We start from the raw sequence: 27266 nt of genomic DNA, 5'->3' as shown, positions 1-27266 counted from the left end.
CAGTTCCGCGCTTCCACTCTCTGACCTAAACTCTCCATGCAGCACCGTGACCTTCTGAAGATGTAATTCAATCTGTCACTACCTGTTGAAAACTCTTTCATGGCATCTCACTGTCAACACAAAATGCAGCCTGTGAGGCTCCTGTCCACGGCTCCTGGGGTCATGGGCACAGTGGCCTCTAGTGTGGTGGCCTCTCCCTCTGCCTGGAACACTCTTCCCTGACCCTCAAAGTCAAGTCCCAGCTCTAATGTCACTTCCTCAAAGAAGCCCTCCCTAACCACCCCCTTCCTCCTTTGCCATGATCCCCAATCTGTAATTGCTTTACAGAATTGTTCACGTCCCACTAGGTGCAGCCCCATGGTGGCATTCAGCCAAGCGCTTGCTGAATGAACCAATGACACTTGTATCCATGGGTCCAGTTGCCTTGGAGATTAAGCTGGTTTAGTGGCCTGCCTGGGGAACGTGACCATCAGGGCTCCAAGTTCCAAACCCTTCATACGGTAAGGCCTGGCCATCTAAGCTTAGGCAAATACCGCACACCGAGCCCAGAGGTCCCAAGGAAACGTTTTTATTCTCAGTTTTGCTTCAGGTGCCTCTAGTTTTACAAGCATGAATAAATAGAATCAACAATAATTCTCCCTGTAAATGATTTTCATTAAAATTTGCCACTTAAAAAGTTTCCCGTTTTTTCTAAAGGGAGGGTGGCCTAAAACGAGGCTTGAGGACAACAGACACGTGGGGGTCGGTCCCCATGTCTGCTGACAATTCCTCTCCTGTGGAGCAATGCAAGGCCGCAGGTAGCTATAAGTAGCAGCCCGGCAGATCTGTCCTTCTGAGAGGGAAAGAACTCAGCCACAGAGGGACATGAGGGGGGTGAGGTGGGCACAGAGTCGTCGGCCCAGGTTCTGCCCATACCAAAGCATGTGACCTCGGGAATGCAGCGAGACCCAGCAGGGGAAGGAGAGTCGCTGCTGTCACAACTTCCAGCTCAGTGCATCCAAACCCAGATGGGCCTGGAAGAACCTATTCGTTCACTTTTGAATGCACTTGGTCAGTGAAAAGGGGAGCAAAGAGGGAAACAAATGTTCTCCAGAGTACCCCTCTTTTTGAGGAGTTTCAGGGGGACCCCAACTCCCAGCTGGGAAACGGCACAGAGAGGAGGGGGATCCTTCCCCTTGGAGTGGCCTTCTGTCTTCCAGGTTCACAGGACAGTCTCTCGGATGACCCCAATGAGGCTGTGCGGCCGCTCAGCCTCTGCTCTCCGGGGTGTCCTCCCGGCTCGTGGCCTCCCGGCCGGGGCGAAGGTACTCAAGTCACCGCAGCTCCGCAGGTGCAACAGGCCAGGCTGTCTCCGTGAGGGCAGCACGTGGGCCCTGGACGTGCCAGGCTGCAACGGGGCCATTATCTTTGGGAGAGTAAGGGGGTGGGCAGAGGTTCAGTAAGCTGCACCAGAGGTGGCCTGCCTGCCACCAGACCTGCCTCGTCCTCGTGTATCTATCCAAATGTCTTAAAGTTTAATTTCTTTGTAAAAGGAAAAAGGGTGTTTTCCAAAAGTGCAACCTATATGGAATTCCAGAGATATTTTTAACATACTGCCTTTTTTCTAAAGTTCCTAAAAATTCTCAGATTTTTCTATGGTTTCAACTTAGACCAGCCCCACTTAACTGATTTGTCAATTGCAATTTCTTGCTTTATATTTAATATTCTTCACATCACTTCTCTCCAACTTCCCTGTGGTCTAAGCCAGTAATCTTCACCGGGTTCTGCACATTACCGGGGTGTTGATGGGAGCTTTGTTAGAAACATGGACTCCCAGCTGCCACCATAGCAATTCTGACTGTCTGGAATGGGACTCAAGAATCTGTATTTTTAACAAGAACCTAGATAATACCAATGCACTTGAAAATTTGAGAACCACTGGTCTGGGATTGTGACCAGGTAATGAGTTAATAAAATGTCAACCAAAACCAATGACGCTTCTAATGGATCTGTTAACCCTTTAATAAACAACTTTAGTAGGCCAACTTATTTGTAAAAACTCTTGAAGAATGATTCTACTGCTAGATCTATTTTGCAATGTGTCACATATGCAACTGAGTTACATGGTAAGTTAGGATAAGTGGTTTTAATATTAGTGAAAATCAAAATGCATCTAAAAACTCATTCCAGTGATACTCAAGAAAGTAAAAATGTGCAAAGCTGAGGAGAGTCAGAAATAAAAGACCCCCTTCTGTTGTCCTTGCCCACTTCTGTCTAAGGAGGGACATTATGATACCTCACCCCTGGAGTCAAGTCATGCATCGCCCCAGCAGGTGGCTCAGGTCTATCACAACAATCTCAGTACCTGAACTTTGAACTGGTCTGGGGCACATGATCTAGCAAACATTTCTAACAACAGCATCTGTTGAACTATAAATGCTTGTTCTTTTTCCCCAGAGCAAGACTTCGCAGAAGGTCCTGACCAACTGCCTGGTGGATGTTCTAGCTCTTACTTCATCACAGCTTGGCAGCCTTCAAGAAATGGCTCCAAAGGCTTGCTCCTGTTTACAGGGCGACGGTGGCCAGACAGAGGGCGGGAGGTGGGGAACGCCATCTGGAGTAGGTCAGGGATGCCAGGATGTAAATATTTCCCTACACAGGCTAAGTGGAGGCTGAGCCAGAGCCAATGATTGACCATTTTCTCAAAACGCAAACTACGAGAGAGTCTGTGGCCCATGTACCTCTTCACAGGAGTAATCATCTCTCTCCTCCCTTGGGTCCCCTGAGGGACCAGGAGAGAATCTGGTTTCTGGCTTCTGTAAGAGGAGGTCAGTAGGTGGAAAGGGGATGCCGAAAGGAAAGTGAGAAGGGGATTTATTCAATCTGCCTTAAAAATTTACCTAGGATCCTGGAGCTGGTAATTACCCTGAGAATCAGCCTAATTCAACTTAGGAAGTATTTGGTGGCACTTAATGCACAGAGACACAGAACCAAGGAGAATCCGTGTGCCATGTGCACTGATGTCTACAGGAGCCACCACACACACCTGCAGCAACAGAGGAAACACCTGAAAGGCAACGGCTTTTAAAAGAGGTGGAGAGGAGGTTCTTACCAGAAGGAAATCCCATTCATTCAGAGATACGACTATACGGGCCACCCAGTCCAACCCTTCACTTGAAAGTTGAGACACCTGAGACCCAAATGCATTACGTTCATGCCCAATTTTCTCTTCTCCCTGGGTGGCTTCAGTGTAGGGGATCGCCTTGAATTTTTTAATCGATAAAAAGGAAAGGGTGTTCCTTTAAGTCCTATCAGGTTATTTATCTTGCCAAGCATTTCATGAGAACAAACATCTCCCATAATGTTACCAATGTTAAAATTCCCCTATGTCATCATTTTCAAAGGGCTGAGAAAACATGCCATGTCAAGGGAAACCTCTGATTTAGGACATCGAATGTTGAGTGAGCACCACACTGCCCATATCCTTTGCTTTCATTCCCAGGCTGCACCCTTCTCTTTTTCCAGGCACACTTCCACCTCCCAGAAAAACTGGGTTCTCTTCCCCTGGACCAGGAACGCTGTGGGAAAGTCACCACACCTGAAAGGAAAGCTCTCCAGCTTCCTCTCTCCCTCCCCTCCCCTCCTAACCCATTTCCCTTGAGACTGTGACCATGAGCTTACTCTGCCTTGGACAGGAAATCGCAGAAGCCTCTTAAGCTGCTATGGAAATGAGTCATCTGATTCATGTGTAATATTCATAATAATAAAACTACCTGTTCCAAGAAACTGGCACTTGTGATGGCTTCCTCCATGTGCTCCTCATCGGACTTCAAAACAGATTTAATGTTTTCTACAAGTTCATGGATGTCTGGGGTCATACTGCAGGAGGACTGCTCCAGGAATCTCGCCACCAGCAGCTTGGTGTCAATGTAAGATTTGTAATCTATTAATGACCGCGGTCTGCATCGTGAAGCTCTCGGTCTCAGGCCTCTCCTCAAAGTCACCGCAGCCAGGTCCAGTCTCCTTTCAGTCTGAGTAGCAGCTTCACAGCTGAGCACTGGGGCGGCTGTGGGTGGAAACAAACAATATGTCCCCATTGGCCAAGGCCTTTGTGCTTGAAACAGCACAGACCACGAAAGTCAGCGTGGAAAGCATCTGACAAATGCTATAGCCATGCACATCTTGCTTTCCACCTTGCAGAAGGAAAAGGAAAAAAAAAAAAAACAACTATGACACAAGCTTATTCCCTGAAGTGCAGTTCCAATAAGAAATGGCCCAAAACATTTAATTGTGTCACATACAACACAATCCCCAAGGTAGAGACACATGATAGGGAATGGAACCCAGAATGCAAACCATAACAGAGCAAGTCTCATGGGGTATGGCAAATAGATGGGGGTGGATGGACCAAGCATGGTTGACCAATGAAAGAATGTTCCAAGCGGGGGGATGAAGGAGTCACTTAAAGAGAAGGGACTGGAGAGAGACAAGACTTGTGGGATGAATAGGATGCTGTTCACTTTCACTGTACCTTTGTCCTAAACATCTTCAGGGGCATTGTACTGACATATTATCGATGCTCACACCATGGCTGTGAGGTGGATCTATGGCTGACTATTACAGAAAGAGAAACTTAGGTGCAGAAAAATGACACATCATTCCAGAAGTCAATGGAGGGCCTGGGAAATCCACCACGGGCTCTACTGTCCACAGATACCTAGATCAGCAAGGGTGTAAAGACCGGCAGAATGCTACTCCACTGTGAAGTGGGTGAAGTGAAACTCAGATCTGGTCTCCATGTGTCCACAAGCCAGCCAGCAGCCTTCAGTGTACACAACGCTGGTGACTTCAGTCTGTGAGGGCTTGAGAAGTAGGAATTTAGATAGTCAAGGAAGACGGGAAGCAGGGTGGGGGATCAGGTTAAGGAAGGGAAGTGTTCCTTTTACTCTGGAGAAAGGCAAGTGTGAAGAGTTCTAAACTGGGGTTAGAGGCCATCTGCCTGGGCTACCATGTGCATGTCACAGAGAGCAAGAGTCTTCCAGAAACACTTGCCAAAGACACTCATGGGTGGGGACAGAGTCAGGATGTACACTCATTCACCTGAAGGCAACCTGGTGCCTTCCACAATGGAGGGCTCCAACAGGTAAACACACACGTCCTCGCCCCCACAGGCTGCAGAATGGGAAGGGATCCCAGAAAGATCTCCCTAAGCCATGCAAACAGCTAAGTTCCAGTTGAAGCCAGCAGGTGGCCAGCTTGAGTCCTCAGCTTGCCAGGTAGGGTATGAGAGACCCACAGTGAAGGCAGGTCTTGGCAATCAGAGGCCAGCTACCCGGCTGCTGGCATGCAGAGGCGTGTGGGAAGAGGCAGTGGGACTTCTCCCCACTAGGAAGCCACTGCAGAAACAAGGAGAGTGTTCTCTCTGGCTCCCACATGGTCAGTTCAGAGCTGTGCAAACAACACATGCTGTCAGAAGGATAGGACAGACACTGCAAGGGCTTGAGACCAGACCAGGGAGAGAGCAAGCTTAGAGGATTTTTCAAAGTTTTATTTGCATAGAGTTTTAGAGGAGCAGAGGCCACCTATTAGAATAGTTTACAAAAAGAAGCCCGTGTTGGTAGGATCACAGAAGATTTTAATTTCCTTTCTTTATTCCCTTTATTTTTTATAATTTTCTACAATGAAGAGGTATTTAGAGATCTTCAGGTATTCTTATATTCAGGAAAAAGACTCAATGTCATTATTATTAAATTTTTAAACTATTCAAATAACATCTATACACAAACTCAAAACAGAGAGGGAGAGAGACGAAGTGTGTGAAAGTGTGTGTCTCACTCTATCCACAGTTCTTAAAACAAGGTCAGACTTCAATAATTCAATCGACTCAAACACAGTAAAAAGATAACAAATATTAAATTATAAAAGAGGGGGTTAAAAAAATACACCCCTTTGACTTCTTCCTTGAGGAGAATGTAACTTCCCACAGGATTACAAGCATCTAGAAATCAGAACAAGGTTTGCATAATTTTATTTATGTAGCACCTAGCACAGTATCACGCGCAACCAAATGCTTTTGATGGCAATGACTTTAAAAAAACAAAAAACCTACCTGCCCTAAAAGATGTGGCAGAAGTATATTTCTAATGTGCATGCAGAACATCTTATTTTCCCAACACCTCCTGACCTCCTTCAATATGCCACTTAAACCGCAGGGCCACGGGCTGGCCAGAGGCACCTGCCTTCACCTGGCACCTTTAGGCAAATAAGCACAGTGCTCTGCGCAGAGCTTGGGGAATGACATCACCTCTCTCCTCGGAATGGTGGAGCACAGGGTCACTCTTTGATCTTGTCCTCAGGGGTTGGGGGGCTCTCTGGCTTCTCGCAGGAAGCGCCTGGTTTGAGCTGGGAGTTGACATGGATGTGCTTTCTTCTACAGGTGTGTTATGAATGTCCCCACCTGTTTTTTTTCAAAAAGAGGAAAAATATAAATTATCTCACCAGCCGCAGCCTCAAAACATTGGGCAGGAAACACCTGTGCACCCAAACTTGCCAGGCCAAGGGTAATATTGTTAATAACATTTACTTAGGCTGCTAGCCCAGTAAGTTTTTTTCCCACGACTCTGGGAAAACTTGCCTCTCAAACCACCTCTCCACACCTAAAACAAACAAACAAAAACAATTTAAATCCAAGAATAAAATAAAGAAGCTATGCCAAAATGTCAGTTTTTTTAAAAGGTGCTTAGCATCTTCTCCACTGAGACATCCTGGTGCAGCATGAAAAGGTCCTAGACATTTTATAGCTTCTGACAATTCAGGACGAGCTTGGTTCCATGGAAGGTAATACCTGCACAGGTGAAGTAATACCTGCACAGGCCAAATGCTGCAGAGGACGTAAATGCATCACCCAGAGTGCTTACGTTAAAGAGCCAGTGGCCTCTAAAAGAACCAGCAGAGCAAACTGGAATTGGATGACTTCTGCTCAGGAAAATAAAATCGCATCATTTGGATGTCATGTTAGGAACCACCAACAAAACAAAGTGGAGGTGGGAGAAGTGGATGAAACAAGAATAGACAGTACATTAGTTGCTGAAGCTGGGTGATGGATTTGTGGGGATTCATTTCATTATACGATGCTTTCTACTTTTATATATGTTTGAAGCTTTTAAATAAAAAGTTACAAAGAAAAAATAATCGCATCATTTGTCAGCCTGAGTTGTGGTCTGGGATACTGTTCTTAAAAATGGAAGAATTACAAGCAGACAGGATCACAGTACACTGCTTCATAATTCTACTTAAAATGGAAAATGAACAAAGAACAGAAAGTCATTCTAAATGGTGCTGCTGAAAAATTACCTCCATCTAAAATAGCTAGAAGTTGATCCATTATTTATTACCATGTGCAATTTTGTTCCGGTGGATGATTCTCTAGGTCATTTAAAACCTCCCCAAAGAGAGAAAGCTCTAACAATGTTCCCTTAAATTACAAGAATAAACACAAACTGACTCTAGTATTTAATGGAGAACTGAAAATCAGAATTCACTAGATGTCAAGGCAGCACGACCTGTGCCCTAGGTTATACATGACCCAGCACAATCTCACAGCAAACCACCCTGCAATGCATGAATCTCTTTTTCCCTTCAAAAGAACCCAGCTTATTTTAATAGGAGAAAGAAAATCAATTCAAAAACAAAGGAATGCTAAATTAAGCTCTATAGTCTATTTCCTAGGTTCCTGAGAATAGTCTGATTATTCATAAAAGATTTTAAGAGTATCTTTTTTTCTGTTCACATATTATCTCCCACTTATAAGCCCTGATAGTTGATAGTATTTTTATACCTGGAAAGGAGGACATAGCTTAAACCATGTGCTCCAAGAATATCTGACTCCAACAAAATATCAGATGGATCATTATTTTCTCATGTTTTAATCTACTGAATCATGACTTTGGGCAGCAAGTATCCATTACCTTGAGTCACTTGTGTGCAGACTGGTTCCAACAGGCTCGCAGCAGCTTCCGATCCCTCTGGCATTTGGAATGAAGACCCCTGCATTACAGGGAACAAGAGGGCTATTTTGTTGATGTTCAATTCACCCCTCACCAGACCCCACAGAACTATTTAGAAAGATGAGCGGGGCCCAGCCTCCCCGCTGTTCTCTGTGAGGTCTGCTGGGTTTCCTACTTGCAGTAACGCACTAAAGAGAGACTCTCTGGACAGTACCTGCTCCTGGTCCATCTGGCTCACCACAGCTTCATACGGGGGCGGGGGGTCCAGAGGACAGAACACTTCCACGCCTTTGATTCGAGCTCCGTAGATGTGCGGCAGTGGAATAACATCAGGACTAACCATCCTAGGAAAAGCATCTTGGCATCAGCAAGCACATCCTACAGACTGACCATCTGACTGCAGTGGCCCCTGGGCACTGGCCTTTGCCTCTGGACTGTGGGGAAGACCACTCACCACTCGCCCCTCCATACCATGGTCTCCCGGTCCAGGAGAAGAATCTAAGCTGCTTTCTGATGGCCTGCCTAGAATTCCTTAGGGAAGTGACAGAGCATAAAATGCAACAGTGCAACACCATCATTCCTTTTAAATCCCCCAGTTAAAAAGCAGACAATAATCCAGACAGACAGAAAGCAGTCTGGTGATCGCCAGGGGCGGGGGTAGAAGGGAACGGGCATAGGGTCCCTTGGGAGGTGAAGAAAATACTCGGAAACTAGAGGGAGGTGATGACTGCCCAATATCGTGCATATAATAAATGCTGAATTGTACACTTTAAAATGGGTAATTGAACGTTATGGGAATTTCATCTCAATTTTTTAAAAAAACAACAACTAAGGACATGGAGAAATGTAATTATTTCTTACATTAGTACATGACAAGTTTCTTGCCTGGGCTTCCCTAATGTTTCACTCATGGTAGAAACTCACTATTAGTTGAATAAATATTTGAAGGGATGAATTAATTTAAAACAAAGAGTGAAGGATGTTGTAGCGCTGAGACAAAGCAGCATGCAGTAGGAGGAGTCACAGAGTGACTTTTCATTAAGTTGGTCATTCAACACACACCGACTGAATACTTGCACCGTGCCAAGGCTCTGCATGAGGTGCTGGAGATTTGATGAATTTTTAAAAAGCAGGGCCACACTAGGGATAATGTCAGGGGGAAAAAGAAATAAAGGTTGGTTTTCTGTTTTCTCCTGAGCTTAATATAGTAAACTCAGCCAAGTTGGCAAAATGGTTTACACTGATTTGTAATATGACCACCACCACCACCACCAAAAGCTATAACAAACTCAAGATTTCAGTAAAGAAGACATGTTTAAAAAGTCTCCTAGGGCCGGCCCGGTGGTGCACTGGAGAGTGTGCCACTTGGGAGCGCGGTGGCGCTCCCGCCAAGGGTTCAGATCCCATGTAGAGACCGGTTCCCGCTCACTGGCTGAGTGCGGTGCGGGCGCAACACCGAGGGTTGCGATCCCGTTGCTGGTCCCCGGTACGGGTGCGACACCGAGGGTTGTGATCCCATTACCGGTCAGTAAAAAAGACAAAAAGGAAAAAAAAAAAAGTCTCCCATATGGCTGAAACAAACAGTGCGGATATAGAGAATGGGGACTTCAGAAGACCAAGCGTCTCCATATCCTGCTAATTTAATTCAAATGCGGCTGCTGTTCTCTTGATTGGAGGTTCATTTCTCTCCTGGGTCTCCTTCCCTTCCCCAGTCCTGCTGGCTTTCACTATTCCACTCTGTCCTTTCTCATCCCCTCTCTTCATAATTTCCACCCCCGCTCCCTTAAGCAGGGATGGTTTAGGACTGAAAATTCTTTAGCTATTAAATATTTACATGTGCTGTATTTATCAATGAAAATGTTATGACCACCATACTTAATGTGAGTAATTTAAAAATTAGTGAATGACAGGTATTCTTTCCCAACTGCCTTCTTTCCTCCCACCTGAATAAAATTAGATATCTTTTCCTTTTAAGCGCTTCCTAGATCACCTTTTTTTTTTTTTTTTGGTGCCCTGTGGGTAAGGGGCCCTCAATAGCAAAATAAAAAACAAAAACAAAAGCCCACAAGATTGCCTGCCAATGTTCATAGGAAATTCCACAAAAAGGAATCTGGATAATGAAGAACCTAAATTTTAAAATAGTTATTATAAAATACATATACATGCCAGAAAACCTATATTCAGGCTATGAAGTACTAGAGAATGACAAAAAAAAATGGATAATAGCAAAAGTTTGTCTGGTCTTAAAATACAAAAAAGAATAAAAAACTAAAAGAAACTGATGAAAAGATATGATCTAGAGCCAACTGCATGCAAAGAACTGATCTTGGGGGAGAGATGTTTTTTGAATTTATGACTGTTTATCTTATTCCTTGTGCCCATTTACAAAATGTGATTGGAGGGAGAAAAAAAAGTTGAAAAACATGTGATGGTCTTTCTTCCTAACAATAAAATTTCTGGAATTCTGGGATTTAGAAGCATGAGACTTCTGCAGCCTGAACGAGAAAATGAGAAAGCACTCCCCCTTTTTCCTTCCTCTCTTCATAAACAAGACTCCCTTTCCCTGCTCAACGTGAAAGGGAAGGGAGGGTTATGTGTTGACACCTAAATGTGTTTATGTGTTTGCAGGCTCAGTACATGACACGTCAGCATCCAGTCTGAAGGGACGCGCCAGCAGGAAGGTCCCTCCATGGGGTGGCTATAAGAGGTCCTGGCAAAGTTACAGTGAAAGAGATATTCTCCACTTAGAAACCCTGCCTGTGGGTTTCACTCAAACTCTCCTACCCGAACAAAGCTATTAAAGATCTATAAATACTGAGTAACTCTGAGGAGCCGGACCCCTCCTGGACCTAACTGAAGACACTTTCCTGACCAATCAACAATGCAATTTCATCACTGAGAGCGACAGACTCCTTCCATCCTCTCCAGAGGACCAGTCTTCAATCCTTAATCGGCATAACCCCCATGAGCCAGCTCTCTAGCACTCACATGTCCTCAACTTTTCCTCCTCAATAAATGACACCCGTGTTCTTCACTGCTGTGTCCCTGCCTGGATGGTTCATACCCCCAGCTTTGTTTGCCTGATTGTTAGCTCTGAGGGTACTTGTTGTACATTCTCAGCCCTGTGGCTACCTGTGTGTGCATAGAGAGGAGGGGGTTTGCTCAAGGTCAAGAGGAATGAGCTTCCATTTAGACCCTAAACTACTGTAGAATCTCTTCCAGAAGAGAAACTGGGGAGAAAAGGGGACATACCTCATCCAAGTTGACCACAAAATAAATGGCTCCTGCGGTGGTTATTATAATGATCATAAAAGCCTCATTTTGCTGGGAGATGCTGCTGGAGTTGACATAGAAGAAAAGTTCCTTTCCTATGAAGCGACTTCTTATTTTAACCTTATTGGGGTAAATAAGGATCCATGGAGGCAAACGGGTCTGCTATATACTGGCAGGTTGGTGTTTTTGTTTGTTTTCCCTGATCTCTTTTGACTCTCCACCCTAGCTATAGAGTAGAATCACCACGGGGAGTTCTAAAACCATGGATGGCCCAGGCCTCACCGCTAGAAGTTCTGTTCTAATTGCCTGTGGTGGGGCCCAGACAGGTACCTGTCTGTTTCACTCCTAGGGGATCCTAACACACAGCCCGGATTGAGCACTGCTGCAAAAGGAAATGAATCGTGGTAGCTGAAATTAAAACCCTGTTCTGTCTCGGAAAGTTGATCAGATTTTTATTAAGAATGAAGGTCTTTAGAAAACTGCTGCCTGATAAGGTAGGAATAAGATTAAGAGCTGGGCCGAGCCCGTGACGCACTTGGGAGAGTGCAGCGCTGGGAGCGCAGCAGCGCTCCCGCCACGGGTTCGGATCCTATATAGGGATGACCGGTGCGCTCACACCACTCACTGGCTGAGCACGGTGCGGCTGGTCTCAAAAAAGGCAAAAAAAAAAAAAAAAGATTAAGAGCTAAATGTTTCTCACGAGTAGGACACATACCAAGAACATTTTAAACTGTGCAACTAACAATGCTAGAGCACAGTCTGAGCTTTTATTTATTTATTTTATTTTCTAAAGTTTTTATATTTATCATTTCATAAAAATCCTCCCAGCAGCCATGTGACAACATAGGTGGATAAGGAAACTGAGGCACAGAAACAGTAGGAGACCTGCCAAGGGTCACCTTTGAAGAGACTCCAGAGCCTGGACTCTGAAGTTCATCACAAAGTCTCCAGGAAACCTTCATTGGTTTATGCTCATGAGCATGGAAGAGGAAGAGAAAATTCAAACAGATCATGTAAAATATGCTTTAATGCTACAAATAGGCTTTGAAAATTCATCGGAGAGTAATGCTGCAACTAACGCACCTTTGACTACAGAATGCTTTCTCTGTCTACTGGAACGCTTTAATACATGCCCACATAGCCTGGATCCCACCCCCTCAGTCTTCAGTTTTCTATAAAAGGTAACATCCCCAGAGTAAAAATCAAGTCCATGTTCACGAAATAGGTTGGAAACTCTCCTTTTTGATTCCTGGCTCAAGCCAATTTCTGAGAATGAGGGACACCTGGAGTAGTGTAGATGGGTGCACAGCCCCCTCCTGTACTTACAAATCAAGTCGCAAAGTGGCTAAACCATTTCTGGACAGAAGCCTTGACTGCAATCGGGCTTCTGTTTATGACAGTAACTTGAGAAGCCCTTTCTCAAGGAGATACCAATGCATGAAGTGGTTGTATTTATAGCAGTTAAATAAATTAACCTTTTCTGAGAGGTCATAATACCTCACAGGAAATGGGATGCCGCTATTGTGTGAAAAGTCTTAACTGGTTATGCAAATATTAACAAAAACATTCATGAATATTCTTGCCTGCCTGCTGACAAGAAAGAAAATTACCAATTGGAGTTAAACAACTAGTGTCTATAAAGCTGATTTATACCATGACTCTAGCAAAGTCGGTCAAATTTTAAAATATCTTTGATTGAATATGTATCTAAATGTGAATAAACTTAGCCATTTTAAAAAGGAAAGTGGACAGCTGCACTCTGATGTTGGTAGAATTTCAGAAAATGAAGGTGTTTGCCCATTGGCAATATGATCCAGGGCTCTAGGCATATATTTTAGACTGAGCAGTGTCTTCTTTCTCATAAGGGTGTTTTGCTTTAATCCCCTCCACTGCCTGCCTTCTGAAAAGTTCTTTTTTTTTTTTTTTTTGACTGGTAAGGGGATCACAACCCTTGGCACGGTGTGGTTTGCACCACGCTCAGCCAGTGAGTGCACCGGCCATCCCTATATAGGATCCGACTCCGTGGCCTTGGTGCTACCAGCACCGCACCCTCCCAAGTGAGCCACAGGGCCGGCCCCTGTAAAGTTCTTAATGGTAAATCCCTTGATGAGGAGCTTGTCTGTCTTCTTCCAACCTGGGTTTGGCCAGGTGCTGTCACACGCTGGCTCAGAGGACAAATCCAAGGATGCACCCAGGTCCTCAAGGAGTGGACATACCACACTGATCAGCATTGTCACGGTGGAGCAGAGAAGAGAGATGAAAGAGAGAAGAGAGGAAGATCAGGGAGCCTACAGGCAGGACACGCTGCTAGACAGGACGACTCTTAAATCCACATGCGTCACTTTCCCTTTCTGCCACTGCAGGAAATTAAATCTGTCTGTTGCCTCCTCTTAGGTCAACCAAGTGCTCACCCACAACCTCAGAGAACCAAGAAATTCTTCTTACTGAAGAGGGCATTTCTCCTCCCAACTGTGAAATAATAGTCATTTTTACCATCCTCTGATGTACCCTCTACAAACAGCCTGAGACTGGGTGAAGATTTTAGCAAAAATGTCCTATATTTACACAAAGAGTAAGTGTTTTGTTGTTTTATCTCTCCAGTCTCTGTAATTCTTGGCTCATTTCCTGAAAGACTAGGGAAGTCATCCTGGCCCCTGAAGCTCTGACATTCCAGTAAGCTACTCCCTGAACAACAGAAAGGCTGAGCTGTCCCACAGGCCTGCCACAGGCAATCCGTCCTCCCAGCTGCACCCGCTCCGGTTTTGTGGTCATCTCTGCCTCTGCCTAGGCAGGTGGGCAGGGCAGGGCATGCAGGGACGGTTCGAGTATGCCTCTGAAGGACAAGTCAGGGAGATAACCCATCTTCTAGTGTTTGAGAAGGACACTAACAGCATGTGGGTGATAGCTACCACTGGTGACCTATTTCAAAGTCACATATGGCTGCCCTGAACATTAGATAATGGTTTTCCAAAAACCCCAAGCTTGGCACCGAAGTTGTTTGACAACTCTCTACATGAACTACCGGGATTCAAAATAGAAATTTCTGGCCCTCTGAATATCAAGCTAAATACTCTAATCTTTCTATGGAATTCAGAGATTTTCTTTTGGAAGTTTGAAATAGGTTTGCTTATCCTTTAAACTCAGCTGAAGGTCACTTCTTCCAGGAAGCCATCCCTGACTGACTGAATTACCTCACCACTCTGGGTTAGGGAGACCTTTGTGCACCCAAAATATCTCTTTTGGGTACTATTTTGATCCTTCCAACACTCGTTTTAATGACCTACTTGATTGGATAGGAGGAAGCAGATCTAACTCATTTTGAATTTCAATAACCCAGCATGGTGATTAGTAAGCAGCACAGGATTGATTATATGTTTGTTGAATGAATAAATGAAGTCATTCTTTAGAGAGGTTAAATTCTAGAAGTTGTTAATGAGATGAACGCATGTGGCATTTCATTCTACAAATGATAATTCCCGAGATTTAAAAAACAGTAAAAATTTTGAGCTAGAATTTGAAAAGGAAAATAAGCAGGATGTCTATTTTTTTCTAGACCAGGGAGATGCAATTAATAATTAACCTTTTTTTAATGAATGGCTGGGAAGAATTTCATGATCGTTGGAACCTGCCAATGGTGTTATAATGAAACATCAATTTGGCCTAACAGGGGGCATTTCCAGGGCAACAATGACTTTCAATCATGTCAAATTACAGCCTTTATCTCTCTGGTGTGAGTTTTCCCTAAGAAGATAATTGAAATTGAAAAAGTATACCTTTAGGTCAAGGTTTGACTTTTCTTTGGATTTATCTGGTTTATCAGACAAAGAGAAAAAGAGACAGAGACAGAGACAGAATAGAAAACCCTGAAAAACAATACAACCTGTCTAGATTTTGGGAAAAAATGGGACCTCGTGGTGTGAGTTCTGGAGACCCTTCAGTCTTCAAAACCCCACCAAGAGCTGCCGAGGGGCTTCGGCTCGGTACCTGCGGTTCATCCGGGGCGTGCACGAGTAAAAGGTGGCAAAATAGGAGGGGGGTGGCGCGGGTGGTACGAAGTCATCTGGGTCTGGGATACGCCCGTGATCTTCCACTTCCTCTGCAGAAATCTGGGATTCATCCTGATGAAACAGCACCCTGGTTAGCAACAGCCTTCACGACAAAGGCCTGGGCAGAAAAGCAGCAAATTACACAAAAGGGCCCGTGGGCTGGCTCACCCCAAGCACGGTCACAGCGCCACCTCACAAGGACTTACAATGCACGATCTCCTGGTCGCAAATATCTGCAGATAGCGGAGGGCTGCGGCCACCAAGCAGACGGTGGTGGTAAGGGCATTCAAGGCACACAGGGCAAAGAGAACTTTCTGGAACAAGGAAACACCACCACCACTGAGTTCTTCAATGCAGAGGACCAGAATGTAATGTCAGAAATTTAAAAATAATAATAATACTGTCCCAATAAGACAATTTTCATAAGAAAATGCATGTGAAGGAATTAGACGGTATTTGGCTCATGAAAAGTGCTGAAATAAATGCTGGCTGTTATTATGACCTGTATGCAATAGTGGGCACTTCCTAATTTTAAAAACTTACCTTCAGCTCCCTGTTCCAGAAAGACCTGATATTACAGTACTTCTTTTTGCAAGCATCAGAACACTGTCTGGAAATGTTCCTTCCAGGAGAGCAATGAACTTCTCTTCTGAAGTCGGTGTCCGCAGGGATAGCAATTCCCAGCCTCCCACCAGGACAGCACGTTGCTTCATTTGTGGCCACTGATTCTATTTTGGGAGCAATTGGCAGTGCTGCCCCAAGCACCCGACTAGGACGCTGCAGGGGCCAGACCCGCCAGAGTGTACATGGGACTTCTCTCCTCTAAACACACATCTCAAAATAGCAGCAAAGGCAATTCTGAAAGTTTCTGTTGCTACAGTGCTGGCTCCTTAGCGGGGCTTTCCCCAAGCGAAGTCCTGGCTCCAAAAGTTTGGGGTGACTCAGCTACCAAAATTGCAGAAGCCAAAGAAAGCAGGCCATCTGTACATCATACATACCCCAGAGCTGACAGTTTTGGCCAGCTCTCCCTCTTTGCTTGGAGATCCCTGCTTCCCCATAAAAAATGAACCCAAAACAAAGATCTGGGGAAAGCCATCAGTGGGGGACTATCTGAAAGCTAATATCTCAGGATTCACCAACTGATTTTGTCACTGACTGGGCTGATGTTCCTTAAGCCAAGACACAAATTTTATCCAATTACCTAGTCATAAAGGTTAATTTGGTATTTATCTTCAACTGGGATCACTTATTTGTTTTTAAATCTCTTTGGCTCATGATTGTAACTGCCTATTAAATTATAAAATTAATTAAGAGATAAAGTGCTTGAATTTCTCTTGTATTTTCTGGCCAATAGCTCTCCTTAGTCCATATGTCACAGAAGGGCAGCCCGCATGACTCACTTAAGCTGACCCATGAGCATCAGAACAGTAACAAATGAGCATGCAGTTGAAAGGTTTTGCTAAAAGCTACATCATGTATGTGTGTGTACACATGTATGTATAGACACGTGTGTGTGTGTGTGTGTGTGTAGTTAGGCTCCTTTCCATTTTTAACTCTCTTACAGTTCTTGAACACAAAGAAAGCTGTCCATCCACAATTTAATACACACATAATCTGTGCTTCTTTCTGCACTCAATTCTGTCTCTGGGTCACTAATGAGGGGTCACTCATATCTGCTTTCAGCAGCTTAATTGTTTGAGGAGGGTAACAGAATAGGAATATTTCAAGTAACTTTGCCTTTTGGGGGGCTCTATGGTGTATTTATTGGTGGGGGTTGGCATCTATTTGAAGTACCTTGAGTAGAAGGTGAACAGCACTGCAAGGCTGAACCGGAAAGAGTTTCAAGGCATTTTCTTTATCTGTGCATTTGGCTGGTTGAAATTCTTCACAACAGAAGCAAATCTTGCCTTCACCCAAGTCCACCTTAAGGAGGAAAAGGCAGAACAATAATTAAATTATTCAGAAAAAAAATACCCTGGCTACACCAAAGAGCACCAGTCCTACAGAATGAGATACGGCAGGGTTCCGGGTCAGGCATGCCTGCATCAGTCAGGATTGCTAGGGTATGCTGTGGTAACAACCAAAACCAAACTTCAGTGGCTTAACAATGAGATTTGGTTATAGATGCTACACGTCCATTTCATGTGAGCAGGGGACTCTGCTTATCACAGTCCCTTAGGGACCCAGACTGATGGAATATCCACCATCTCAATAGCATGACATGACCACCATGCCAGTGATGGAGAGCACAGGATAAACTGCACATTGGCACTTAATGTAGGGTGCCAGATAAAATACAGGATGCCCGGGGCCGGCCCAGTGGCGCACTGGATAGTGCGCCGCTTAGGAGGCGCGGCAGCGCTGCCGCCCTGAGGGTTCGGATCCCACATACAGACCGGCTCCCGCTCACTGGCTGAGAAAAAAAAAAAAAAAAAAAAAAAAAAAAAAAAAAAAAAAAAATACAGGATGCCCAATTAAATTTGGATTCAGATAAACAACAGATAATGTTTTTAGCATAAGTATGCCCCAAACATTGCACAAGGCATATTAAAAAATTATTAGCTGTTTATCTGAAATTCAAATTTAACTGGGTGTCGTGTCATTTTACTTGTTAAATAAGGCAACCCTAGCTTAAAGCTTGCTCTTGCAAATGACACTCATCACTTTAGCTCACAATTTCATTGTCAAAGCAAATCACATGGTCCCATCTAACTTCTCAAAGGCAGGGAAGTCCAATCTACCACATGTCTGTAAGAAGCACATGGCCCTAGACCACATTGGCTTAAGAGACTCTTAGTTCACATCTTTAATGTCATCATAGATTCTTGTAGTTTTATTTGAAGTGATAAATTTACGATGAGTAAACTTGTAAATTTTTAGTGAGATGTTTTGCAAACATTTGGTCACACTTTTCCAAATATTCCGAGTCAAGTTGTGAAATGTAGAACTCCTTATTTTAGCTAATAAGACCCATGATTTGAGGACAGAGGTTCTTTTTCTGCTTGCTGTGCTGCTTGATGGCCTATCGCCTCCATTCTGCTCATGACATGAGTTCCTCTCCTCTCCAACAGGATCCAAACTCACTTTTTCCAAGTTGGCTACTCTATTTTGCCTAAAAGGAAAGGCGACACCTCTTTTGTTAATTGTTAAATGAATTAGGCAGCTTTGACTTTGCTAGCTGCAAGATTCTTCAGTAATCTTTAAGAATGACTGAATAGCCACAATGTTTTACTTGCTAAACAGAAAAAAAAAGCCTTTTTTCATATTGAATTAAGATTTAAGATTAGATTATAAACCTCTAGTTTATAGTAGTACATCTCGTGGTATTTTTCTAATTTTGAAGAAAACTTGGTTCCTTATAATACAAGTTGACTAGAAAACTAAGGAAAAAAACTCCACTCCTGGATTATGATGTAACATTTTTTTGTTTGGTTAGTTTTTCTTTCTTTTGAGGTGAGATTTACATAGATACACAAAAAAATTTTACATACGCAAAGCTTAACTGGATCATTTGAGGAATTTTGAGCAATACATATATATTACTGTAACCCAAACCCTTATCAACATATGGAATATTACCATCCCCCCAGAAAATTCCCTCATGCCCCTTTCTCCATCGATCGCTGCCCTCACCCTTCTAGAGGCAACTGCTGTTCTGATTTTTTCCCCCACATACATTGGCTTGGCCTCTTCTAGAACTCCATGGATTCTACAACATTTTTTTTTTTTTTTTTTGTCTTTTTGTCTTTTTTTCGTGACTGGCAACGGATCGCAACCCTCAGTGTTGCGCCCATACCGGACTGGGACCGGCAACAGGATCGCAACCCTCGGTGTTGCCCCCGCTCCTTGCTCAGCCAGTGAGCGCCCGGCCGGTCTATATGTGGGATCCGAACCCTCGGCAGGAGCGCCGCCGCACTTCCCAAGCGGCGCACTGTAGCAGTGCGCCACCGGGCCGGCCCCTCTACAACATTTTTTATTCTTTGTCCTCACTGAAACCACATTGAAAGGGATGAATTATTATATCAGATTTTGATATAAATTCTGCCTCTGGTACAAGCAATTACAATTAGAGTTACCTTGATGGGCTCCATAATCTCTGTCAATTCATCACCACTTGGTTTCTAGCCTTTCCTAGTTTGTCTATGGAAATTGTTAACTCAGCAATGTCCCTGCACCTCGATCCATAACCCCACACAAAGGCACAAGGCTGTTTCTATCAGAATCTTTCTTCCATTGCCACACATTTTTGGAGATACACGCAGCTGCTAGTATCTCCACTAGACTCGGGCCTTCTAAAGGAAAACTACTGTGGCCATTCAGACAGGCTTTCTCTAGGCAGGTGGGAGCTTCTCTCCTCAGGAACCACTGGCTTTCTCTCTGCCCCTCTTCCATAATTAATAACAGCCCTTCCAGTGGGCTAAATTCAGCAATTGAATATTACTCCCAAAGGGCTTCCTGCTTTGAAGTGTCCAGCTGAGAACCTCCTGTTTTAATACTAACAACACTCTGTAGTAGTAACAAATAAAAGCAGCTCATGGAGATGGCGTATCAGCCTCCATTCTGCTCATGGACGTGAGTCCCTCTCCTCCCCGACAGGAGCCAAACTCACTTTCTCCAACAAGATCTTTACTTCTTACACTTGGTGCAAGCCTCAAGATCCTACCCGAAGACTACCCCCTTCAGGTAATACTAGGTGTCATCTTACAAATCATTCCCTTCCCAAACAAGTCCATCCTTGATACTTGGCATCCAGTTAAGTGAGAAACCAGCCTGCAGGGCTGGATTATTCGCAGAACACCAGACATCCAGGTATACAAGAAACCTCAGCTATCTGAACCTCTGGGGTGAGCCAGTCTGGATGGCAACATTTTCCAGATGAGTGAAAGTTAATCCCTTTAAACAGCCTCTTTCAAAATTTATCACTGCACAAATGATCATGAATATCAATTACTGTGCCCACATGATACAAGGAAGCATTGAGCCCCTGTGCAAACTGATTCCAGGCCACCATGCATTCGTGTTCCTTGTTCCTCCTGTTCAGGTGTCTGCCAAATCTAATACCTTCACCTCCACTTTTAGTCCCATCTCTGCCCAATATTTCTAAAAACTGATTCTGACTTCCCTTCAGCCTCTTTTACCTACCCACAAACAAAGCTGTAGAAGTCTCCCCAATCCTAAATGATAAACATCCACCCTTCAACCTTGATACCATTACCTGAAGCTGTCAGACCCTCACTTTCCTCCTGCCATCCTCCAACATTGTGGTTCTCAACCCTAGCTACACATTAGAATTTTCTGGAGAGCTTTTAAAAAATGACAATGCCATCTTTAGCAAGCAGGGTACTGCAAATTAAAGTAACAAAGAGCTCTCACTTTAGGCCCATGAGACTGGCAGAAAATTAAAGAGAGAGAAACCCTTTTTGCTGGTGGAGATGAGAAGAATCACTGGTAGAAATATGAGTTTGAGCCCTTTAATAAAGGAACTGGCTATTTTAAATTAAAAATACTTATTTGGGGCTGGTCGGTTAGCTCAGTTGGTTAGAGTGCGGTTCTAATAACACCAAGGTCCAGGGTTTCATCCCCATATGATCCAGCTGCCAAAAAAAAAACAAACAAAAACTTATTTCCCTAACCACTTGGGAAATACCATTTAGCACCATACGACCCAGCAACTCCATGCTAGGTATTTACTTAAGAGAAATGAAAACAAAAATCTGCACAATAATGTTCACCACAGCTTTGTTCATAACGCCCCAAAATTGAAAACAATCCAAAATTGAAAACAATCCAAATGTCCATTAACAGGAGAATGGATAAAACAAATTGTGATATTGTGATATTTTTATACAACAAAATACCACATCAAAAAAGAAAAAGAGGGCCGGCCCAGTGGCGCACTGCTACAGTGCGCCGCTTGGGAGCGCGGCGGCGCTCCCGCCGAGGGTTCGGATCCCACATACAGACGGGCCGCTCACTGGCTGAGCGAGGTGCGGGCACAACACCGAGGGTTGCGATCCCGTTGCCGGTCCCGGTCCGGTACGGGCGCGACACTGAGGGTTGCGATCCATTGCCGGTCACGAAAAAAGACAAAAAGAAAAAAAAGAAAAAGAGAAAGAAAAGAAAGAGGAGCAAACAACTGATACAATACAAAAACCTGGATTAATCTCAAAAGCATTATGCTGAGCAAAATAAGTCAGACCCAAAAGGGTACATACCATATGACTCCATCTATACGAAGCTCAAAAACAGACACAACTTATCTATAGTGAAAGAAATAGGAACAGTGGTTGCCTATAAAGAGTAGAGACTGCCTGAAAAAGGACACTGAAGATCTTTCTAGGTGATGGGAATGTTCTAGATCTTGTTTGGGGTATAACGTGAATGTATACATTTGTCAAGATGAGAGTATACACTTGTCAAAACTCAATGAACTATACACATAAGATCTGCGCCTTTCACTATAAATTTTACCATGTTTAAAAAAATAGATAGAATCATAAAATAGTTGAATTTATAATCATAAATGAGACCAACAGAAGATAGACTGCTAAGAACGATGTCTTGTCCTGGAATCAACTCCACTTAGGACTAAAAGCCCCCACGGGATATGCAGAATGGGATTCGTGGCAGAGGTGTTTCTATTGGCCAAAACCCAAGCCACAACAGACCACAACAAAAGAGAGAGTTAACTTGTCCAAAGAAAAAAAAGGTGTTGGACTTGTAACTAATACATCTTTGAATGAGAAAAACAAGATGCAGGGAAGGATATACGATATATTCCATTCTTGAAAAATAAATCATGAATAAACCTACTCCATACATACTTATGTGAGATTATATGAGCATGAAAACATTATGAAAGAAAATTCCCCAGCTTGTTGCCATGGAGTTGGGATGACTGATGTGGGCAGAGAAGAAAAGAGGACAGAAAAGCATCCCCTTCCCCAAAAAGACTTCATTTGTCAATAGCCTCCCTAATGAAAATCAGAAATTATGGTACGATCTTGTTGATTATAATACGATCCTATTATGTGTGTTTTTGTGCATAAAGAGAGGTATAAATATGGCCAAATGGTTAATTATGCTATCTAAGAACAGTAGGAATTTGAATAATTTTTAAGTTCAGTTCCATACTTTCATTGTTCGTCCAAATTTTTATAATTATATCATCAGAAATAATCACAGTTGCTTTTGCAGTAGAAAAAAAAAATTTTTTTTTCGGTTTTGTTTGTTTGTTTGTTTTCTGGTAACTGGCTATATGGGGAACCGAACCCTTGACCTTTGTGTTACAAGACTGCACTCTAGCCAAAGAAAAAAATTTTAATTAAAAATATACTTAACGTAAACCATATATCTGATAAGAGGTTAATATGCAGAATAGGTAAAGTACCTACAACTCAACAACAAAAAAACCCTGATTTAAAAATGGGCAAAGGACTTGAATAGACATTCCTCCAAAGAAGACATACAAATGGCCAACAGGCATATGAAAAGACATACAACATCACTAATAATCAGGGAAATGGAAATAAAGACCACAGTGAGAAATAATCTTATACCCATTAGCATGGCCACTATCAAAAAACAAAATAACGAGTGTTGGTGAAAATATGGAGAAACTGGAACCCTTGTGCACTGCTGGCAGGAATATAAAATGATATGGCCACTATGGAAAACAGTGTGGAGCTCCCTCAAAAAAATTAAAAATAAAATTTCCATATGATCAAGAAATCCCACTTCTGGGTATGTATCCCAAAGAACTGAAACCAGGATCTCAAAGAGGTTTTTGCACACTCCTGTTCACTGCAACATTATTCACAATAGCCAAGGGGTGGAACCAACCTAAATTTCCATCAACAGATGAATGGAAACAAAAAGTGCCACATACATACAATGGAACATTATTCAGTCTTAAAAAGGAAGGGAATTCTGACACGTGCTACAACATGGATGAACCTTGAGGGCATTATACTAAGTAAAGTAAGCCAGACACAAAAAGACAAATATTGTATGATTCCACTTATATGAGGTACCCAGAGTAGTCAAACTCATACAAGCAGAAAGTAGAGTGGTGGCTGCCAGGGTTTGGGTGGAGGGAAGGATGGGGAGTTGTGATTTAATATATAGAGAATTTCAGTTTTGCAGGATGAAAAGAGTTCTAGAGATTGGTTACATGACAATGTAAATATACCTAACACTACTGAACTGTACACTTAAAGCGATTAAGAGGGTAAATTTTATGTTAAATGTATTTTACCACAATTTAAAAATTTTTTTAAGTGCAGAGATGGTACAGGTTCACAAGCTCTTACCCACAATTCAGAAATCCAAAAAGCTCTGAAAACCAAAAGTCCTGATTACAGTTTGCTGTCCAAGATCCACTGGCATGCTACATGATAAATGGTATATGCACCATATTTATCTTCCAAAATTGGAAAAACTCTAAGTGTTGACACACACTTGGCCTCTAAAGTTTTCAGATAAAGGGTTGTTAAGCTGGATTCTAACAGTAGATATTTTTTCCCTTTAGATGAGGGCAGACAGATTGATTGTGGACACCTGATCTATTCATTCACAGACTAATGATGCTTTATATTATTGTGGTTCTGGGGTTAAGCTGGCTGGTCCCTGCTTTAGAAAAATAATTGACAACCTGAGTGAAATAACTAGCAGGCAGTTCTTTGTTTTACTGTCCCACTTCCTTTTACCAATGTCACGTCTCACTTCAGATAGTTGCATGGTGCTGAATATCATGTCACACCAGGAATGCCAGATGGGCAGGGTCTGCCTAGATGCACATGGATGTTTCAGGACTGCTTACCAGATCACACCTGGGTACACTGGACACAAACTGGGCCCCTTGGCAGCCTAGGATAAATCCAGCTAGATTCAGGAGGACACAAACCACAGAGAGCAGCACAAAAAGGTTTACCTGAAATGGAAAGAGAATGGACAGTTAGAAAAAGACGACAACTAAATTCAGAGAGAAAAACTGATTAATGGACACCAGGAATGATAACTTTGTAATAATGAATATGCTAATTATACTGATTTGATCATCACATATTGTGCACAAATACTGGTAGTCAACTCTGCACCCCCATCTATGTATAATCAATTATGTTTCAATAGTAGATAAATAAATAAATTCCGAGAGAGTTTTGTCTGAATAAAAAAACTCATTCTCTTCCAAGAGGATTAAAAAAAAAAAGTCAGAACCATGTTTTAATGTACAAACTTTTTTCACATTTTAGAATTTTTAAATTGCACTGAGGAATGCCATTGACTCTCAAGTCTTCTCGATAACTTCAAGCCCCTATTTATTTTTCCTCTTTGCAAATAGTTCTTACTCTCTTATTTTTACCCATCCATTACACTGAGCCCTGGCTGATTTCTCCTTGAACCATCCTTATTTTTCAGAATTTTGTGGGATCATTGGTAAGTAGACAAATGGAGAACTCTGGAATATAGAGAATTTGTGGAACCAGAGAAATCACAGAGCTCAGAGCCACTACTATCCAGAAATCACAGATACGAATGAAAATAAAGATGGGTCTTTTTTCAGTTCAGAACAGTTAGATACTAAAGAATAAGTGTACAAAGATCTTCCATGTACTTTTCTCCAAAGTTAAATATTACTCCAAATAATGAAAAATTGACAAAAGTCAACCAAAAGGCCAGTATTTATTTAGTGAAATGAGAGACTATGTAGTCTTTTCAACTTGAGAGCTATGGTTGTATAATGTGAAAATCAAGTGTACTTTTCTCCAAAGTTAAATATTACTCCAAATAATGAAAAATTGACAAAAGTCAACCAAGAGGCCAGTATTTATTTAGTGAAATGAGAGACTATGTAGTCTTTTCAACTTGAGAGCTATGGTTGTATAATGTGAAAATCAAACCTCATCACAAATACAAAAGCAAATATAAAAGATAATCTCACATTGATTATCAGTGTGAGAACCGTCACTTCAGGTAGTTGATATGTCAGTTAGTTGTAAACAAGTTCACATATGAATGCTGATAAAGAAAACTTGTTCTTTAACTATTGTTGTCATTCCAAGTCAAGCTTGAAAGCACCTTCCCAGACCCATTTTATGAGTCAGTATTTAACACCACAAGATACCACTTGTCCTAAAGGGAATTCCTTCTTCCTCTGCAAGAAGAATCTGGCTTCTCTCCTCTTGTTAATTTGTATGTAACCTGTCATTGCATCTTTGGGAAAATGCTGGCAGTGGCTGCTTTTGTTACTGTTTCCATGACTGAATTCCTCAAGTGTCTATAGGACTTGACTTGAGCAGCATGTAGCATTTGTCCCTGCTTATACTGTGTCATTCGTGATTATCCAAAGCTTTTTGGAAAAGGAGAATGCATAATTGGCAATGATCTACCCACATGGGTTTCTTGTACACTCTGGCAATTGCTATTCAAGGAGACCTAATTTTTCTGGAATCTTCACACCCAACAGCAAAATAATTGTTTTTATAGATAAGTTCTGAACTTCCTTTGGAATTTTTCTTTTAATGCAATATGAAATGCCTTGAAAAGAAACTTTGGTTATGATCCATATGCCCACCAGCATACCACCAATCTTCATAACTAAAAATTAACATCACAAACGTAAAAGGGTGAGGGTCCATTACTCCCAACAATGGAACCCATATCTCTTCCTGAAATTTAAATCTAGCTCATCAAAGGACACAGTTAAGAAAAACAATAGGCAAGACACAGGTGGAAAAAAATATTTTCATGCATTGAACAAAAAACCTGTATCCAGAATATATAAATAACTCCTGAACTCAATAATAAAAAAGATAAACAACCCATTAAAAATTTGGGCAAAAGACTTGAGCAGACATCTCATCAAAAAAGATAAAAGAATGGCCAATAAGTACATGAAAAGGGGCTCAATATTTTAGTCACCATGAACACAAGTTAAAAATCACAATGAGTGTGAAAATGTCCATACTACCTAAAGTGTATACAAATTCAATAAAAACCCCATCGAAATTCCAATGACATTTTTCTCAGAAATGAAAAAAACTATCCAGACATTTATATAGAATAACAAAAGACCACAAAAAGCCAAGGCAATGCTGAGCTAAAAAAATAAAGCTGGAGGCATAACTCTACCTGACTTTAAACTATACTACAAAGCAATAATAACCAAAACAGCATGGTACTGGCATAAAAACAGACACACTGATCAATGGAATAGAATAGAGAATCCAGAAATCAACCCACACACCTACAGCCATCTGATCTTTGACAAAGGCACCAAGCCTATACACTGGGGAAGAGGAAGGGCAAATAGTATAGTTCTCAGACAAACAAAAACTGCGGGAGTTCACTACCACACGACCACACTTGCAGGAGAATGAAACTAGACCCATACCTCTCACCATATACTAAAATCAACTCAAAATGGATTAAGGATTTAAATATACACCCTGAAACAATAAAACTTCTTAAAGAAAACATAGGAGAGACACTTCAGGAAATAGGTCTAGACACAGACTTCAGGAATAAAACCCTAAAAGCACGGGCAACCAAAGGAAAAATAAACAAATGGAATTATACAAACTAAAACGCTTCTGCACAGCAAAAGAAACAATTAACAGAGTTAAAAGACAACCAACAGAGTGGGAGAAAATATTTGCAAAATATACATCTGACAAAGGATTAATATCCAGAATATACAAGGAACTCAAACAACTTTCCAAGAAAAAAACAAGCAACCCAATTAAAAAATGGGCAAAAGAGCTAAATAGGCATTTCTCAAAGGCAGATATATGAATGGGCAACAGACGTATGAAAAAAGGCTCAACATTACTCAGCATTCGGGAAATGCAAATCAAAGCCACACTGAGATACCATCTCACCCAATTAGGATGGCTAATATCCAAAAGACTCTGAACGATAAATGCTGGTGAGGTTTCAGAGAAAAAGAAACTCTCATACG

At 42.4% G+C, this 27266-nt stretch overlaps 1 protein-coding gene across 1 annotated transcript in view; it reads right to left on the bottom strand.

Moving 5' to 3' along the window:
* Positions 1–552: 552 nt before the first annotated feature.
* FAM189A2 (family with sequence similarity 189, member A2) overlaps positions 553–27266 on the bottom strand; it is a 63721-nt gene continuing 37007 nt past the window's right edge. The window contains exons 3-11 of the mRNA XM_008571757.1: positions 24126–24236; positions 17099–17227; positions 15511–15618; positions 15243–15376; positions 8200–8329; positions 7947–8025; positions 6284–6436; positions 3753–4045; positions 553–1405 (exon numbers count right to left, since the gene is read on the bottom strand). Of these exons, the coding sequence (XP_008569979.1) occupies positions 1202–1405; positions 3753–4045; positions 6284–6436; positions 7947–8025; positions 8200–8329; positions 15243–15376; positions 15511–15618; positions 17099–17227; positions 24126–24236 (1341 nt within the window). The 3' untranslated portion in view covers positions 553–1201. The remainder of the gene's footprint in view (positions 1406–3752; positions 4046–6283; positions 6437–7946; positions 8026–8199; positions 8330–15242; positions 15377–15510; positions 15619–17098; positions 17228–24125; positions 24237–27266) is intronic.

This window comes from Galeopterus variegatus, unplaced genomic scaffold (genome assembly GCF_000696425.1).
Source record: "Galeopterus variegatus unplaced genomic scaffold, G_variegatus-3.0.2 Scaffold715, whole genome shotgun sequence".
Taxonomy (NCBI): Eukaryota; Metazoa; Chordata; class Mammalia; order Dermoptera; family Cynocephalidae; genus Galeopterus; species Galeopterus variegatus.
This window is presented reverse-complemented; position numbering and strand designations above follow the sequence as displayed.